The sequence below is a fragment of the Podarcis bocagei genome (genome assembly GCF_964188305.1).
Source record: "Podarcis bocagei genome assembly, chromosome: 9".
In the NCBI taxonomy this organism is placed as follows: domain Eukaryota; kingdom Metazoa; phylum Chordata; class Lepidosauria; order Squamata; family Lacertidae; genus Podarcis; species Podarcis bocagei.
Genome location: NC_138134.1, coordinates 78,589,752 through 78,609,567, shown reverse-complemented (window position 1 = coordinate 78,609,567; position 19,816 = coordinate 78,589,752). Strand labels below are relative to the sequence as shown.

Sequence of the window (19,816 nt, the reverse complement as noted above, 5' to 3'; positions counted from 1 at the left end):
CTCCGCTCCTGCAATTTCCAGCAACTGGGATTCAAAAGCGTTCCTGCCTCCGACTAGCCATTGTGCTTAGTAACCCTCCATAGCCCATGGGCTAGGTGATAAGTCTCTGTCTAGGTGATACAGAAGATGCTCTCATCTGTTGCTTCCTATGCACGTTTGCAAACCCCCCCCCTCAAAAAAAAAAAGGAAAAGAAAACAGATCTTGAAAGGCGGGCTATATATGAGACGCAGTTAACCTTTCCCCTCTTTCCTCTCTCTATTTTCCTTGGCCTCCTGCAATTCTCCACCCCAGGCCTCTCTCTCTCTCGAAGAATCTGCGCTGGGGAAGGGGAGGGTCTTTCCTCCCCCGCCCTCCCCACATGTTGTGTCTGCCCTCCACATCTTGCACATTCCTGCAAAGGAATCCAGGGGGGGGAGCCTCCCTATGTTTAGAAGGGGGTGGTATGTTTCGGCAAGGGCTGCCCAGGCAAAGGAGGGAGGTGTTGGGGGTCTCTGTCCCGCAGGGGTGGGGTAGGCTGAGCCTGGCTCCCCCTTCTTCCTCCCACCCCACCGTCCCATGCAGCACATCTGCAGCTGGGCTTGCAATTTGAACGAGAGCCAGGTCTGGGCTGGGCCAGGATAAGGGGGTGGGGAGGAGAGGGAGGCCTGGAGGAAATCGGGAGGAGAGAGACTTGAGGACCAAGCAGACCAAAGGACTCTCTCTGGGCATGGTCTTCAGCTTGCGAGGTCCAGAAGAAGAGGTGGCCTCAGGGGAAGCAGGAAGGTCAGCTGGACTTGAGGGGCTTTGTCCCGGCCGCGCCATCTGCGGTTCGCTGGCACCGCCCGTGAAGAAGAGGTGAGCCTCTCTTCTCGGCAAATCCTTTCGGGCGAGAAGAGTTTTGGGAGAAGGAGACAGGCAGTTCTAGAAAGCCATGGGCAATGCCAAGGTTGGGGTCGGGGGTGGCGGCTTGTGGCGAACGAAGGATGCAGGGTGGAAGGAGGTTGGAGATTAGGTGGCATCTCTCCTAGCCCTTCATGCCAGGGGAGGAGAGGGTGGGGTGGTGGGTGGCGTGGCCTTGGAGTCGGGGAGGAAAAGGAGTTGGGTCTTAGCCCTGCTCACGCAGCCCAGAAGCTTGCTGGCTTGCTGGCTGGCTCCTGGCCTCTGAGCCAGACTTTCTGGGCGAGAGACCACCTCGTAAGGTTGTTGTGAAGATAAACGGAGATACGGGTAGGTTGTAGGTTACCCAAGACTGCAAAAACCACCCCAAGCAATGTGGGAGGGCCGGGGGACTAGCTTGGGATAAGACTGCAGGTCTTCTTTTACTTAGGTATGGATTATCAGGTGCATTAAAAATAAATAAATCTGTTTAACAAAGTTTATACCCTACTTGATTGTAAGAACAACCACCACCCGCCAAACCTATTTTGGTTTTTTTTAAGTAAAATATTTGAAATTGTCAATAAAAACAGTGAAAACAGGATTTGGAAACATCTAAAAGATGTTTAAACAGTAGCTAAAACAGGATAAAATGCATGTTGTTGTTGTTGTTATAATTATTTTATTATTTATGCCCCACCCATCTGGCTGGGTTTCCCCAGCCACTCTGGGTGGCTTCCAACAAAATATTAAAATACTGTACAATAGTCTATTAAACATTAAAAGCTTCCCTGAACAGGGCTGCCTTCAGATGTCTTCTAAAAGTCTGGTCGTTGTTCTCTTTGACATCTGGTGGGAGGGCGTTCCACAGGGAGGGCGCCACTACCGAGAAGGCCCTCTGCCTGGTTCCCTGTAACTTGTCTTCTCACAGTGAGGGAACCGCCAGAAGGCCCTCGGCGCTGGACCTCAGTGTCCGGGCAGAACAATGGGGGTGGAGACGCTCCTTCAGGTATACTGGGCCGAGGCCTTTAAGTTGTTCATGTCTGGGGAGGCTTGCCTAAACAAAAATGTTTTAAGCAGATGCCTAGAGTGGCTGGGGAAACCCAGCTAGATGGGCGGGGTATAAATATATTATTATTATTATTATTATTATTATTATTATTATTATTATTATTATTATTATTAAAGAGTACAGTAAAGGCACCTGCCTGGCGTCAACAGGCCGTGAGTTCCAAAGTGTACGTAGGTGCTGCCTCGCTAACATATTGATTTCTTACAAGTGTGGACGAGTGTGACGTGGCCTCTGTAGGAGGGCCAGTTCCACAGTTCAGAGATGTCACAGAATAATAGAATTGTCAAGTTGGAAGGGACTCTGAGGATCATCTAGTCCAGCCTGCCCAGTGCAGAAATATTCAGCATCGCAGGACTGTGCATCTGTCTCATATGGGGCTCAAGCCTGCAATCTTGGTGTTATCAGCATCACTCTCTATCCAACTGAGCTACCCAGGCTGTATTGAGTGGGCATATTTGGGGGAAAGCAATTCCATAATTATTCAGGATTTGAACCCAGGCTTCCCAATCCCCTAATTCAATGCTCTATCTCTCCTTCTTTCCTCCAAGGGGTTCAAGATGCTGAACGCAGCTCCCCAGCTCTGCATTTTATACCCTTAGCAACAATGTGAGGTAATAAGGCCAGGGTCATCCTGTGAGTTTCACAGCAGAAGAGGAATTTGAACTCGGACCCTCTCAAGTCCCGAGTCCAGCCCTCTAGCCAGCACATTTTATTGTTATCTGCTTATTTGTTTTACGTAAAACACTTGAGATTTTTTTAAAAAAATACATTAAATAAGGAATAAAGAATAAATACACCACACTGGCTCTCGTGAGGTCTGAGCCCTCAGTCTCAATTCCAGGAGTAGACACCGGAAACATCTGGAGTTTCCAGGTTTGCATAGCTACAAAATATTGGAGAAAACTTTGGGCTTGCAGTGGGATCGTAACTCCTCTTACCTGGGGGTCAAAATGTTCTGCACCTGCTCTATAACAGTGACATGAAAGTTTCTTCAAAATCATGACTTCTCAGTACTGGGTAAAAGCTTTTCCTGGTCAGCAACTGGAAAGGGAACCAGGCAGAAGGCCTTCTCAGTGGTGGCTCCCACCACTTCAAGGAGATGAGTAACTATACAGCTTTTAGAAGATGTCTGAAGGCAGCCCAGTCAGATGGATGGGGAATAATAATTAATAATAATAATAATAATAATAATAATAATAATAATAATAGGCAGAGGACCCTTGCATAAACATGGGCCAAGAAAAGTTTAAGTTCCCATCTGGGGAATAGTTAAGGGTTGCCCTGGGTATTGGCTGAGGTCTACAGGTCCTCTCGGAACAGATGAACTTATGAGCATGTGAGAGGGGTCAGGGTGGGGCTTTTTTGCTGATTGTGATTCCCAAAATTTCTGAGTCTCATCCCTGCATTTGGAAAATAATATAAGAGAAGTCCAGTAGGTAAAAAGGGTGGGAACAGCTCTAGGAAGCAAATAAGTGTATACAGGGAAGAATATTGGCCTGAGACAACAGGGACTGATGTATAATTCCCCACCTTCTTTAACCATCCCATGATATTCAGAATCAGGGTTTGGGAAGGGTATGTTTCTCCCCACTCACCTTTTCAAGAAGACACACTTGTGTTTAACAGGGAAGATAGTTGTAAAACGAGTAACTGACGATCACAGTCTGGAAAGTGCATTGTAAACACTCCGTATCCCATGGTGCAGTGCTCCCTGACAAATGTCCATGTCCCCGTGGGCTGCTAAAATTTCTTGGTTTAGACTCAAAAGTCTCAAAGAAAAACTTCTTTCTGGGCTCTTGATCTCCATACTTAAACTTGTCCCAAGTTGAGAAAATAAGAAGCCAAACTCATTTTAACCATTCAGGGACTTTGAGTGTGGAACATGGTGGTAGTTCTTCGAAATTAATTTCCCATGAACTGTGCAAGAAAAGGAAGATGGAAGGAGAGCCTGATGAGGAGGATATCTGGATGTGCAGACCTTTCTTTTCTTCCTCTTACCTCCTGTAAACAGAACAGCCAAAAGATGGAACAAGACCATGAACTGCAAATCTCTAAGCTTAGAATCATAGAATCATAGAGTTGGAAGAGACCACAAGGGCCATCGAGTCCAACCCCCTGCCAAGCAGGAAACACCATCAGAGCACTCCTGACATATGGTTGTCAAGCCTCTGCTTAAAGACCTCCAAAGTAGGAGACTCCACCACACTCCTTGGCAGCAAATTCCACTGTCGAACAGCTCTTACTGTCAGGAAGTTCTTCCTAATGTTTAGGTGGAATCTTCTTTCTTGTAGTTTGGATCCATTGCTCCGTGTCCGCTTCTCTGGAGCAACAGAAAACAACCTTTCTCCCTCCTCTATGTGACATCCTTTTATATATTTGAACATGGCTATCATATCACCCCTTAACCTCCTCTTCTCCAGGTTAAACATGCCCAGCTCCCTTAGCCGTTCCTCATAAGGCATCGTTTCCAGGCCTTTGACCATTTTGGTTGCCCTCCCCTGGACACGTTCCAGTTTGTCAGTGTCCTTCTTGAATTGTGGTGCCCAGAACTGGACACAGCTTCTATTAGCACTTAAGATTGTGGTGACAAACAGTGGAAGAGAGATCCTGTTTGCAGGTTTCCCACGGTCATCTGGCTGTCCGCTGTGAAAAGAGGATGCTGGACTAGATGGGCCATTGGCCTGATCCAGTAGCCAGCGCTTCTTACGTTCTGACCCGCCTTAGACAACAGTATGGATAAGCCCTCAATTTCAGCTTAAACTAGGCTTCTCCAACCTAGCACTCGCCAGATATTTAGGACTACAACTCCCATGAGGCTGCGTTGGCTGGGTCTAATGAAAATTGTAGTCGAAGACATCAAGTTGGGAGAGGCTTGGGCTGATCCTGCAAACTGCCCTGGGTTCGTTTTTTGTTCGTTTTCACAATGGGCTCGCAGGCTTTAACCATTAGTAAAGTTGGAAAGAAATGCTCTTGAATTCCTGCCCTGCAGAAGTGTTTATTCCGGAATCTAACAGAGGGAGGGTCCCCTGTTCTAAGAATTCGCTGTGTTTCTCTCCACCTGCCTCCCCTCAGTCCCTCAGAAGGAACCAACTGGCTGTCCACTTTGGTGACCATGTCTCAATGGGCAAAAATCCAGAAGGTTTCCTGAACTTAGTGGCTCTTGATTTGTTGCCAAAAAATGTGCCACCAGACCCTCTCTCTTGACTAGTCTGCTGTAGACAACAAATGCTTTCAGTGCTCCTTTATCCAGAAAGCAGGCCGAGTGAGCCAACAGTTTCTCAAGGCTGATTGTGAGAAAAGGCACAATGCTTTGCAGAGCCCTTTTTGCACGCTGAAAACTGCTTCGGAAGCAAATTATGATCGCATCTTGGTGGTTGCTCTCGCTTGGCTTCTGCTCAAAGTTGTATTTTCTCTCTCTCTCTCTCTCTCTCTCTCTCTCTCTCTCTCTCTCTCTCTCTCTTTGCAAGAGGAGGTGCGTGCGGGGACAACGCCACTGCAGCCAATCAAACGCTTGTGGTTCTTTCTGTAGCAGTGCCCTTTGATCCCACAGATGGAAATTATAATCTTATGTATGCTTTGCCTTTTACATCATAGGAAACAAAATACTTTCACTACCGGAAGTCAGGGCAGAGAAGCAAACATATGCAAGGCAGGAAAGAGGGAGAATTCTTGGTGCAATCGCTGGATCGGATGTTCTCTCCATGTTTTAGAAATACTTAAACCCAAATACTGTGTTGGGACTGGTGCGTAGATCGCATACCTTAAATTATTCCTCCATCACAGGGGGTTGGACTTGATGATCCTCGGGGTCCCCATTCTAACACTACAATTCTATGATTCTGTAAGCCCAGAGAAGGATCTCCAGCAATTCCTAAAATGAAAGGTGCCAGTTCTACTTGAGACTCAAAGCTCCTTCCGTGCCTATGAATCCAACTGAGTCAGGGTAATTCTTGTTGAAGAAAAGGCACTCTGTATATGCTCAGGGGCCCTTTTCTTCTTATGACCCATGCTCTGACCCTCATAAGTGGTTTGAGGGCCACACCTGCCTATACCTTTTGTAATAATATCTCTGTCTGTCATCCTGACGGCCCTCCTTTTTTTAGTGATCTCTTATTGGATGACTAGTTCTGCAGAAGTTAAAAAGACGAGCACCTGAGAATGCTTTGTAAAAGGAAAACCAGGGTCCCAAAGTTTCTTCTCCCCCAACTTTGCCACCTGATACGTAGCAACACACATTCCCATCTACAAAGTGGGGTGGGGTGGAAATAAGATGGTTAAATCCAGAGTCTAAAAGTAGCATTGCAGAATACTCCAAACTTCCATGTCCCTGAGTTCAGTAATCTTTATGACTGAATTCAGATAAACAATTTATCAAGAAAACCCAAACAATTGCCCGGTCCTTCCATTCAAAAGAAAACCCCCAAAGCAGCTTGCAAATTAAAAGCCACACACCGCCCTGTATGAAACACCGGCAGCTCTGTAAATAAATTGCCCTTGGTGATGATGATAATCTTAAAACTGCTCAGCCGCAAGCTGAGACAAGCCTTGCAGAATCTGAATTACAGCAGCTTAGCTCCAATGGCACATCTGCAATTGCTTTGCTCCTGAACTGCTAGAAACGGGCTGAAAACTTAGATCTAAGGTTTTGTAAGCAAAATGGCCAGCAAGCCTTTCGGGAGATGACTACCTTGGTCAAATCCAAACCATCCGTTTCAATCTATTTCTATAACCACTTTAGCAGTCATGGAGAATCCTGGGAACTGCTGTTTGTTAAGGCTGCTGACTGATCTCATGGAGCTGCAGTTTCTGGCACCCACCAGCAAACTACAATTCCCAGGGTTCTCCATGATTGTTCAGTAGTGAAGGTAAAGGTAAAGGAACCCCTGACCGTTAGGTCCAGTCGTGGCCGACTCTGGGGTTGCGGTGCTCATCTCGCTTTATTGGCCGAGGGAGCCGGCATACAGCTTCTGGGTCATGTGGCCAGCAGGACTAAGCCGCTTCTGACGAACCAGAGCAGCGCACGGAAACGCCGTTTACCTTCCCGCCGGAGCGGTACCTATTTATCTACTTGCACTTTGACGTGCTTTCGAACTGCTAGGTTGGCAGGAGCTGGGATCGAGCAACGGGAGCTCAGCCCGTTGCAGGAATTTGAACCGCCGACCTTCTGATCGGCAAGTCCTAGGCTCTGTGGTTTAACCCACAGCACCACCCATGTCCCATAATGATACTTTAAATGGAGAATAGCAAATTTAGAACAGAATAGTGAAAAAAACTAGTAAAAAGGTGAACCAGGGCACTATGAACCAAATATTTTACAAATCGGTTTGGTTCCCTTTATTCTACTCTGATTCGAGAGCTAGTGTAGAGACTGCGCTGTGAATCAGGAGGCCTTTGGTTCAAATCTTGCACCTGCCATGAACTCACTAGGTACTGTTAGTCAAACCCACTCTCAGCCTTGATCCTTCCATCTGCAATATGGGAATAATAATCCCGGTTTACTTTATAGGGCTGTTGTTAGGATTAAAACTATAAATGCACTGGAAGCACTTTTAAGATGATGCCTCAAATAGTGGAGGCAGACAGGATGTGTTCAGATGTGAACGGGGATCGCCCCAAAGCCCAAAGTTGGCGGGTTGACAGACTGCCAAATTATGGACCACCTTTAACGTCTCTGCATAAGAACATAATCAGAGGCTGTTGGATCGGGCCAGCATCCCGTCTTGCCCGACCAGCAGCGTAGCATGGGTTGTCAGCACCCAGGGCAAGGCATGTAATTTGCGCCCCCTAACCCCTAACCTCCCGCCACTGCCAGCTTCTTCTTGCTGCTGCCTGGTCTGGTCTGGTGTGGTTCTCTCCCACGCTCAGCGCTGCGCTGGGCGACCGCTGCACTGTCCCTCCCCCAGATAGTCCCTCGCTCTCTCTCCGCACCACACGCCTGGCACCCCCCCTCCACAGTGGGCAGCGACCCAGCGGCTCGGATCGGATTCGCACAGCCAGCACTGCAGTGAGAGAGAGTGAGTGAGCCAGGTAGGGGCAGAGAGCTGCGAGTGCGAGCGCTCCCCCCAGATGTTGCGCCCGGTGCGCCCGGCCCCCCCTGCACCCCCCACGCTACGCCACTGTGCCCGACATCGTGTTCTCACAAGGGCCAGGCAGACAAGGCGCTGGCATCAGTTTGATTGGCGCCCCTGGTCTCTAATGCAGAGGGTGTGCTCTTTAAACCAGCTTTAGAGATCTCCACAGCTGATATCACTGGAGTCATTCTCCATCCCCTTCCCACCCATTCCTGCGTCTCTATTTATAGGCGGCGCAGTTACGGAAATGTGTTCCTGGTCAGGAAGAGCTTGGCAGCTGCAGTTTCAGAATGAGATCTTTCCTCTCGGGACTTCCGGGGTTTGGAGCGGCCCGTTTGGAACACGGGATGTGGCCCCTCCTCAGATAGTCTGCTCCTGTTGTTTGTGCCCAGTATCTGGCAATCGTTGGCATATTGATTCTGATCATAGAGGCGTGTTTGGTGGTAGATCAGCTCCTAGGCAGGGAGGAATGGATGACTGTGCTGATTTCAGTTTCTCTCACAGCTGACCTACACCATGAATTTAAGGCACATCTGATTATTATTATTATTATTATTATTATTATTATTATTATTATTATTATTTATTTGTACTCTGCCCATCTGGCTGGGTTTCCCCAGCCACTCTGGGTGGTTTCCAACAAAGATTAAAAATACATTAAAATGTCACACATTAAAAACTGATGCACATTTAAAGCACACAACTTTCCCCCAAAGAATCCTGGAAACTGTAGTTTCAGTCACACAGAACTGCAGTCCCCAGCACCCTTGGCAAACTACAGGGGGGAATAATGTGCTTCAAGTGTGTATTGGATGTGCTTTAAATGTGTGACTCTGCAGCCTTGTTTTTCTACTCTTCAGTTTGGCTTGCCCCAAGTTCAAGTGGACTTGAACGTTCACACACATTCTTGTTCCTACTTTGGCAAGCAATTTCCCCGAAGGGTATGCATTGTATGCTCAAACTCGGGACAAAAGGGAGAAACGTGCTATGAGGAAGGCACGCTTGGCAAATCCGCACCGTGGTCAGCTCCCACCCAATGTTCAATTGGTTTCCTGCCTGAAACCAGTGTCCCCAGTGTGGAACCAGAACTGGCCTCCACAGTCACTTACAGACTCACTGTTAAGACCAGGGGTCAGCAAACTTTTTCAGCAGGGGGCCGGTCCACTGTCCCTCAGACCTTGTGGGGGGCCAGACTATATTTTGAAGGGGGGGGGAGAACAAATTCCTATGCTCCACAAATAACCCAGAGGCGCATTTTAAATAAAAGGACACATTTCACTCATGTAAAAACACGCTATTCCCAGACCATCCAAGGGCCGGATTTAGAAGGCGATTGGGCCGGATCCGGCCCCCGGGCCTGAGTTTGCCTACCCATGGTTAAGACCATGTTCATGGAAGACAATCTTACTCAGCTACGAGTGATTGCCAAAGAAGGAGAAGGACCAAATTTTGCGGTCAATGCACATCCCCACCTGAGACAGATGTTCAATATCACATCTCACCCGCCTTTCGCAATGGCTGCTAATCACCAAAGCCCTTTCCGGTGTGTGTCATATTCCGTTGGACTTCAGTTTGTTACATTTTATATGTTGTTAAAAATATATCTTTCATAAACAATATTCCAAATTAAAACCACGCGATAAAAACATATTTTAGAAGTTAAAAACAGACGTCAGTTAGCCTTTGTGGAAATATGTTTCCTTAATTGGCTGCATAGGCCTGGCAGAATAGAAAAATTGTCAGCAGGCATTTAGAATTTAAAACAGAAGGTGCCTTCCAAATCTCTATTTGCAGAGTATTCCACAACTCGGAGGTGATGGCACTAAAGCCTTGGTTTCTTCTTGCTGTCAAACGAGCCTCGCTTGAGGGATGGGCAGAGAAGCTCCTGCAGAAAATCTCAGGAATCGAGCTGGGATGAAAAGGCTCAGGAAATCCCTGGACCCAAGTTGTTCAGGGCTTAGTAAATTAAGAGAAGGACCTTGAACCTGGCATGACTGGAAGTGGGCAGCTGTTTTCACAATGGCAACACATGTTGTCAGGCAGATGACCCCGCCAGCAATTTGGCTGCAGCATGCTGGACCAGCTGGAGCTTCCAAACCAAACCCAAGGATAGCCCCACATAGACCGCCTTGAGGTTACCAACACAAGGAGTCTTCAGACCACTGCAGCATGAATAGAGCGTTCTGAAATATGCAGTGTATGGAGTGAATGGGCTGTGACAAAAAATAATATGCATTTGCCAGCAAACAACACATATTGATGGGCTTGGTGTGATGTTGCCTTCTGAGGGCGGGCAGTGGGGTGTTCAGAGAGGTCTGCCAGTATAATGGCATCTCAGCAACATTACCATCCTTGAAGGAGCGTCTCCACCCCCATCGTTCAGCCCAGACACTGAGGTTCAGCTCTGAGGGCTTTCTGGTGGTTCCCTCCATGTGAGAAGTGAAGCTACAGGGAACCAGGCAGAGGGTCTTCTCAGTAGTGGCACCTGCCCTGTGGAACGCCCTCCTGTCAGGTGTCAAGGAAATAAACAACTATCTGTGCTGGTCCACGGGGGAGGTTACCGTGGGGCGAGGTGCAGGACCTGAGTCGAGGGTCGGCAGACAGTCCTCCACGAGCGAAGCGGGGTCCACAGCGAGGAGCCGGGCAAGGACAGGAACTCTGGGGGAACAGGACTGGGTGCTGGCCGAAACAGCTCTTCAACGATGTTGCTTCCGCAACCTGGGACTGGGCTGACTGGCCTTTATCTTCTCTGAGGCCAGGGGCGGTCCCAGCCCCCAGGTGACCCGCCTCTCCTGGCCTTAAGGCGAGCACTCCTCCTGAGAGAACTTAGTTCCCTCCGCCTCTCTGCCCTGAGCCTCTGCAGCTCAGGAGAGGCTGGAGGGTTACTGGACCCAGGGGGAGACTCACCTTCCCCTGACAGGGCTGGGAGAGGCGCACCTCTAAGCACTGTGTCCTCAACCACCTCCGGAGCTAGAGTGGATTCACCTGGTGCCTGCTCCTGAGGATCCGGCACAGGTGCAGGCGCTTCAGAATCAAGGCCCTGCCCCAGTTCAGCCAGCCCTGGAGGCGGGGACTCCTGTGCAGGCTGGGATTCCTCCGGTTCAGCCTCTGAATCGGATTCCCAGGCCATCACACTATCTGACTTTTAGAAGACATCTGAAGGCAGCCGTGTTTAGAGACGTTTCTAATGTTTGGTGTTTTATCGTGTTTTTAATATTCTGTTGGGAGCCACATAGAGGGGCTGGGGAAACCCAGCCAGATGGGCGGGGTACATATAAATAAATAAATATCATCATCATCAGATGCCATGGACTGGCTGGACACAGACAAATGGTGGTAGGAAGGAACCAGCTGAGGAACCACCAAGGGAACAAGGCTCAGAGCCTGGGGATTGGTGGTGGGACGATGATGAGTAGTCAGGTGGAGATGAGAGAGAAGACTGGGAAGAGGAGGTATCAGAAGCTGAAGGGATAACAGGGCTCTGTGAGCAGGGAGACTCTGTGGCAGAGTGTGCTGGTCCCATGGGTTACCCAGGAGGCGAGGTCCAAGTCCGGTCCGTGGTCAAAGGTGCAACATGGAGGCAGTCCGTAGTAGCTGGAGCTGGGTGCAGGGCAGGGAGCCAGGTGAAGTCAGGAACAGGCTTGCAAGCAGGGAGCCAGGGCAGGTCAGGAGCTCCGGCAGAAAAGCAGGACCGGGTTCAGGCAGGAACTAGCAATCAACAATGTTGCTCCCACAACTTAGGACTGGGGCTGGCTGCCGTTTATCTGCCCCGAGGCATAGGGCGGCCCCGATCCTCTGGTGACTCACCTTTCCTGGCCTGAAGGCAAGCACTCCTCCTGCGGGAACTTAGTTCCCTCCGCCTCTCTGCCCTGAGCCTCTGGAGCTCAGGAGAGGCTGGAGGGTTACTGGACCCAGAGGCAACCCCAGCTTCCCCTGACGGGGCTGAGAGTGGAGCACCTGCAGGCAATGGGTCCTCCATCACCTCAGGAGCCAGAGCAGACTCTGCTGATGCCTGCACCTGAGGATCCAGCACAGGTGAGGACCCTTCAGGCTCAAGCCCCAGCCCTGGCTCAGCCGGTCCTGGAGGCAGGGAATCCTGTGCAGGCTGGGATCCCTCAGGTTCAGCATCCAAGTCCAAATCCCAGGCCATCACACACAGAGAAGTACAGAACCAGAGGCAGAAGCTGAAGCCGGAGAGGAGGGAGGCCAAGAGGCAGAGAGGAGTCAGGCTGCTGAAGAAGTCAAGGTGTCTCCCCCTCTCTTGTGACCAGCTCCCCTCCCTCTTGGTCTCCCAGAACCAGGAGAGGCGTGAAGAGGGTGGAGGAGAGGTTGGCTGCACACAGGCTTAGAAAAAGCCCTGGAAAGGAGGGGACTTAGACAGCTGTGGGGAGATGGGGACTTTCAGTCTGGGCAACTGATGCATGGTGTAAAAATATGTGGAGTTTAGCATTAGCTGGGAAAATAAAGGCTTGGAGAACCCTGAAAAATTCATTGCTGCTTGTTGGGATTTTATCTCATCTACAAGAAGTAAACACAGGACAACTTCTCCATAGCACAACATGAAATTTGGCTTCCTTGATGGTTCCAAGTACTTCACCCACCTAATATTAAATCATTTTTGTATATGCTGTGTTGCTTTTTTGTACTTCTATTGTTTTTATTAAATTGGTTTGCTTTATTTACTTCAATAAAATCTTTTTTAAAATAAAATAAAAATCAGAGGGCAATTTGATTGGGATGTTCTGTCTGTCTTTCAGCCAGAAAAGTGATGTGAACATGTCAACGCTTGTGGAACCAGCAATGCACACTCTCCAAATCGGTAAGAAATACAGGAAGAGAATCAGTGATATGGAAAAACTGGGCATATTCAGCCTGGAAAAATAAAAGAAGGTGGTTGGTGGGCGGATGACCTGGGTACCACTTTCCAAATCTCTGAAGAGGGTGAAGACAATTTCTCTACTGCCTCAGAGGGCAGTAGACACTAGACCTGGTAATCTTACATTACCTCGCTGTTACTTACCAATGCACCAGGGGGGAGTTCTGTCCAAGACCAAGGGAAAAGGAAAAATAACACGTTGCTGTTTCAAACATGTTTTGAATTGGCAGCCTTAGCTGTGTTGCATTCCTGAACTTTCTGAGGAATTGATAAGTGTCACTTCTACAACGATGCTGGGCTTGGGGATTTCTGCAGAATAGCCAGAGGCAAAACAGAGACGTTGCTTAGGAGGTGGCTTTCAGAATGTGTTGAGAGACTATTAACCTACCTTCCCACTTACCTATCAGGCTCCTTTCCTTAAAAAAAACACAACTCCAGGCATTTCAATTGGACCTTTTTGCTGGGGGAGCAAAGATGGACAAAGGTTCAAAGCCTTTCTATCTACACTTAGGGTCTTGATCCAGATTGTGGTCTTTGTGTTGGACTTTGTGTTGCAACAGAACAATCTGGCCGTTACAAAGAAATTCTGCCCTTGGTATTCCTCCCCCCGCCCTTCTCAGTTTGATTTCCTGGCACCATATTTGTATAAATTAACTATCCCAAAATACAGGTGTGCCTTCTTCACACTGGCCAGATTGGACGTGATGCCCTCTGCCATACTTCAGGGCAGGTACCAAAAGATTCCAACTGAGAAACGACTCTGTCCCTGTGGAGATGGCAGTCTGGAAACCGTGGCTCATGTTCTCCTGTCCTGCCCCCTTTACAAAGATCTGAGGAATGAGATCATTACCCCACTCTTACTTACCATCCCAGGCCGCCCATCTGCGGCCATATTGGTCTTTCTTTTATCAGATCAAAATGATCAGACAACAGCAAAGGTTGCTAGGTTGATCGAGGGTGCAATGAGATTGAGGGCCACTACCTGAACGATAATCTTGGTCCTTTGATTGTCCTTTTTACCCATTGTTGTCTTTTTAATTGTATATATTGTTTGTTTTATGTTGCTATGGCTGTTGGCTAATGCGAATAAAGTTTGTCTGTCTTTGTGTTGGCAGTGTGTGAGAGAGTGAGACAGAGAGAGAGGGAACCTGCACTCTTGCAGAACTACACAATCAAAATCAGAATTCATGTTGTTGTTGTTGTTGTTGTTTAGTCGTTTAGTCATGTCCGACTCTTCATGACCCCATGGACCAGAGCACGCCAGGCACTCCTGTCTTCCATTGCCTCCCACAGCTTGGTCAGACTCATGTTTGTAGCTTCGAGAACACTGTCCAACCATCTCGTCCTCTGTTGTCCCCTTCTCCTTGTGCCCTCCATCTTTCCCAACATCAGGGTCTTTTCCAGGGAGTCTTCTCTTCTCATGAGGTGGCCAAAGTCTTGGAGCCTCAGCTTCAGGATCTGTCCTTCCAGTGAGCACTCAGGGCGGATTTCCTTCAGAATGGAGAGGTTGGATCTTCTTGCAGTCCATGGGACTCTCAAGAGTCTCCTCCAGCACCAGAATTCAAAAGCATCCATTCTTCAGTGATCAGCCTTCTTTATGGTCCAGCTCTCACTTCCATCCATCACTACTAGGAAAACCATAGCTTTAACCATACAGACCTTTGTTAGAATTCATATGTTTTTTAAAAACCCTCATTTTATATTCTAGCCCGTATAGAATCTCAAATTTGCTCAGAAAGTGTGCAGGAAGCCCATGCTGATATCTCAGAAGTCAAAGAGGCGTCAAAAATGGATTTCCATGGGTCAGAGAGTATAAGGCAATAAGCGCTCTGACCTTGCCCCCTCCCCATGATCCGCAAAAGCAGAAAAAAAATCCAAAAGTAAAGAAGTGACACTTATTTGCATATTTTAGGCACCTTGTGGAATTCCTGTGGAAGCAGAGTGCTTCTGGATCATGGCATCTAGCCCAGCCTCCTGTTCCACTGTGGGAAAAGGGACGCAGGTGGCGCTGTGGTCTAAACCACGGAGCCTCTTGGGTTTGCCAATCAGAAGGTTGGTGGTTCGAATCCCCACGACAGGTTGAGCTCCTGTTGTTCTGTCCCAGCTCCTGCCAACCTAGCAGTTCGAAAGCACGTCAAGTGCAAGTAGATAAATGGGTACTGCTTTGGCGGGAAGGTAAACGGGAAGGTAAATCTCCGTGCCCTCTGGCACTCGCCATCGTGATCCATTGCACCAGAAGCGGTTTAGTCCTGCTGGCTACATGACCCGGAAAGCTGTCTGTGGACAAGAGCTGGTTCCCTTGGCCTGAAAGCGAGATGAGTGCCACAACTCAAGCTTAGTTGATCCCTAAGGTGCTACTAAGGTACTACTCTAAGGGATGCGGGTGGCGCTGTGGGTTAAACTACAGAGCCTAGGACTTGCCAATCAAAAGGTTGGCAGTTCGAATCCGCATGACGGGGTGAGCTCCCGTTGCTCAGTCCCTGCTCCTGCCAACCTAGCAGTTTGAAAGCACACCAAAGTGCAAGTAGATAAATAGGTACTGCTCCGGCGGGAAGGTAAACGGCGTTTCCGTGTGCTGCTCTGGTTCGCCAGAAGTGGCTGGTCATGCTTAGTCATCCTGGCCACATGACCCAGAAGCTGTACGCCGGCTCCCTCGGCCAATAAAGCGAGATGAGTGCAGCAACCCCAGAGTTGGTCATGGCTGGACCGAATGGTCAGGGGTCCCTTTACCTTTAAGGTGCTACTGGAAGGAATTTTTTTTATTTTGTTTCGACTACAACCCCATAGTTGCCCTTGACGGGACTTAACCACCCAGGGGTCCTTTACCTTTCTCCTTTTCTACCTTCTCACTGTGGCCAACCAGCTGCCCCAATGGGAAGCCCAGATCCTCTGACACGAGACGCAGAATGTAGCCACCGTTCTTCATGCAGCACATCATTAAACTGTGGAACTCCCTGCCACAGGATGCAGGGATGGCCGCCAACTGGGATGGCTTTTGGAGAGGATTAGACATATTCATGGAGGAGGAGAGGGCGATGGATGTGCCATGATGGTTCTGCTGTGCCGCCACAGCTGGAGGTAGCAGGGCTAGAAACCACCAGAGGGGAGAGTGGCTCTTGCATTCGAATCCTGCTTGCAGGTTTCCCACAGGCACCTGTGAGGTCAGGATGCTGGACTAGAAGAGTCATTGGCCTGATCCTTCAGGCTCTTTTTATGCCAGTGGTCATTCCACTTTTCTTGGGGATTTGGATTGCCTGCTCACGTAATGGCAATTCCTTTCGCACAGAGGAGGCTGAGGGCACGCTCCTGAGTGTTTCAACTTATCTGTGGCATGATTTATAATTTACACCCGTGGTGTTATTGTTTCCTAAGAATTTGTGTACCGTTTTGCGAGGCATCCTGTTTGCTGCGTGAGCTCAGTTCCAGCGGCTTTGATCCCAGAGCAGCTATTTGTTTTCATTTCGGCAGAGTGCCTCTTTCATTTCTTCCCTTCCACCCCCCCCCAAAAAAAAACATGCAAGTAAGAAGATCTGGGTAAAGAGCCTTCTCTGAGAACATGTTGGTTTCATTTCAAAATCCTGGCTGGTTTCTGTCTATTTTTTGTACCAGATGAAATATTAACATGACAGGCACCCGAGACAGAAAAAGCCACTTAGGGAATCGGAGAGAAGGGTCTGGTGTCGTGTCTCTCCAGTCGCTGATTCTTCACAGCGAGAGTTGCTGAGACTAATCTCTGGAGCTGTATTTGGAAAGGGACAAAAAAAAAAAAAAACATCTTTGACAGGCTCATAAAACCCAAGCCTTTTAAAACAACTCGCTTCTCCAGGCCTTCAGCCAGGAGCTGCGATGGAGTAACTCTCTCAAAAGTTGTCCTTCTCGGGACGTTGGTGGTCTGGGAAGGATAAGAGGGGCCTACTTTAAAGGGATGGTAATGTTTGGTTATACCATATATGTCAGGGGTTTAGGTGCAGAGGCACGGGCAAGGGAGGAAACAGAGAGCGAAGGGGAGGAGACAGAGGAAAGGATGAGTGATGACGACGACCCGAGATCTCCCAGTCTTTCCAGTGAATCAGAGGATTCACAGAAAGGAGCACCAGTGGCCAGGGCAAGGGGGGAGTCTAGGGAGGCACCCCAGGAAGATAGAGCCAGAGGAGACTCAGGGGGGAGCAGCTGGAGATCGGGACCAGCGTCACCGCCAGGAAGCAGGGAAGAGGAAAGGAGCCAGGAGGGAAGCGCTGGCAGCTCACCACAGGAGGGAGGGCAGGAGTCAGGAGTGGCCACACCTCCATCGGGGAGCGAGGAAACGGTTAAGAGGAAAGTGGAAGGTTGGGCGCGCGCGCCAAGTTCAAATGCAGAGGAAGGCGGCGCAGTGAGCAGCCCCGAAAGGGAACCGGGTCCTAAAGCCCGGCGCAAGGAGGCAGAAGGGTCCGGGTCAGCGTCAGAAGAATCCCGGAAGGAAGAAGCCCCGGGGGGTAGAGGGACCCAGAGGAGGACAGTCAGGAGGAAAAGGTGGAGCAAGGCTAGGATATTAAGTTGGTGCGCACGGGGCGGAGACTCAGACGGAGCCTCGCCGATCTAGCTAGTAGACGTAGAGTTGCAGACAGCAGCGTGAGAATGGAAACTGTAATTCAATAAAGACTTTTACTTAATGACCGCTGGCTAGCGTGATCCTCTGTGAGCTAGGATCTTGAAGCAGCTCTGACAGTAGGCTCCGTCTCCGCATTGTGGGCATCTGCAGCCTCGAGGAGAGGAGAGAAACAGGCGCCCACTAGCGAGCTCACGAACGGCAGGAGACATGACGGCTGAGCAGCAGATAGAGGACCTCAGAAAAGCAGTGGCACAACTGAACGCCGAGGTTCTCGCATCCAGGAAGAGAGAGGACGAGGCAGCTGCCGCCTGCAGGGATCTCCAGGTCAGGTTAGACGTACTGGCAAAGCAACCACCCCGGCAGGAGGGAATTGGGTTGGCGAGACGGACAGGCGGGCTGCTCTCTCACTTCGATGGGAACCTGCAACAGTATCCCAACTTTAGAGCCGACGTACTGTGCGCACTGCAACTGTTGCATAAAGACTTTAGAGATGAACAGGAGAGAGTGGGGTTCATCATGTCCCATCTGCATGGGGAGGCGAAAGCATGGTTGCGCAATTTATGGAGAGATAACGATCCGGCGCTCCAGAATGCGGATGCCTTTATTAAAGCGATGGATGGGTGTTTCTTATCAAGTATTGACATTGATCTTGCACGGAAGGAGGTGCATGGGCTGAGACAAGGGAGGGCCAGCGTCAGACAGTATCATGCACGCTTTTTCGCCTTGGTCAGCGCCCTGGAATGGGACAGAGATTCGGCTCCTGTAAGAGACCTCTTTTGGGAGGGACTGCACAACTCGATTAAAGATGAGATAGCGAGGGGGGAGAGACCCCGAACCACCCAGGAGGTCGTTCAGAGGGCACTGGCCGTGGGGGTGAGGCTGGAAGGACGTCCGTGGAGCAAGGACGAAGGACGTGGAGGGCGCGAACCAGCCGGGGGCCCCTCCTTCTTTCCCAGAGAAGCAGCGCGAACGCAATCCACGCCTCCGCCAGGAGGAGGAGCCGAACCTATGGAGGTTGGAGGTGCAAGGGCTCAGTCAGCAACCAGAGCCCTAGCACCGGCAGCAGTGAAGGCGAAGCCTCCTAGAGGGACCAGGAAGTGTTACGTCTGTGAGCAGCCAGGGCATATGGCGAAAGAGTGTCCCCAGAGGCCCCACAAGCTTACTGCAGCCTCAGCAATGGTGACTGCAGCAACGCAGCAGGGAGGACCACAGCAGGGAAACGACAATGTCTGGCTGGAGGAAGAGGCACTGGGGCCCAGCCAGACGTGTTAGTGACGCAGTCCCCAGAAATTTTACAGCCAGTGAACCCCCTCCCGCCCAAACCAGTAGTGAGGCTCACAGCATCTCTCCAGCTGCCCAATGGAATCACCATGGACGTGCCAATCACCATCGACTCCGGCAGCAACGCGGACTTTATAGGGCAGGAATTTGTCGACAGGCACGCTGTGCAGTTGCTGCCGGCCACACTGCCCCTGCAGGTTGTCACGGTGGATGGCAGGGAGCTGCTAGGGGGGCAAGTGGTGAAGCAGACGCCACCAATGGTGATGCGACTTGGGAATCACAGGGAAGTCATCAGCTTCAACGTCACTCAACTGTCTGACACGCCCATTGTATTGGGTATGAGTTGGCTGGACAAGCACAGCCCAACGATGGCTTGGTTCCAGAGGCAGCTGGTCTTCGGCTCTTCCTTTTGTGCTGAACACTGCATCGTACCCAGGCAGGAAGGAGAGGAAGAGGAGTCACAGCTGCTGCTAGGCACACTGCAAGCGATTCCCCACAAGTACGCAGAATTTCTGGAAGTTTTCTGCGAGAAGGAGGCGGACAGGCTACCCCCTCACAGACCATATGACTGCAAAATTGACCTGCTGCCGGGGGCGGCGCTGCCTAAAGGGAAGCTGTATTCCATGTCTGAGGACGAACTGCAGGAACTCAAAGACTTCATCGATCATAATTTGGAGCGCGGTTTCATCCGGGAGTCTAAGGCAGTGGGGGGCAGTCCTGTATTCTTTGTTAAGAAGCGAGACACGCCCCAAAAAAGACTCGTAGTGGATTACAGGATTTTGAACAGTGTGACCAAGCCGTCGGACTTCCCCATGCCCCGCATCGACGACCTCCTGGCGAAGGTACGGAAGGGAAAGGTGTTCACCAAGTTGGACCTGCGGGGGGCGTACAACCTCATTCGCATGCGGGAAGGTGATGAGTGGAAGACAGCCATGTTCACGCCACTGGGCACCTACGAATACAGAGTTATGCCTTTTGGACTGCAAAATGGCGCTCACGTTTTTCAAGCATTTATGCATCACGTGTTGGCGGGACTTCTCTACAAGACGTGCGTCTGTTTCTTGGATGACAT

At 49.9% G+C, this 19,816-nt stretch overlaps 1 protein-coding gene across 1 annotated transcript in view; it reads left to right on the top strand.

Annotated features, from left to right (window-relative positions):
* The first annotated feature begins 643 nt into the window (after positions 1-643).
* The window catches only part of HSPA12B (heat shock protein family A (Hsp70) member 12B), a 54,991-nt gene continuing 35,818 nt past the window's right edge, over positions 644-19,816 (top strand). The window contains exons 1-2 of the mRNA XM_081207057.1: positions 644-835; positions 12,757-12,818. Coding sequence (XP_081063183.1) covers positions 708-835; positions 12,757-12,818 — 190 coding nt within the window. The 5' untranslated portion in view covers positions 644-707. The remainder of the gene's footprint in view (positions 836-12,756; positions 12,819-19,816) is intronic.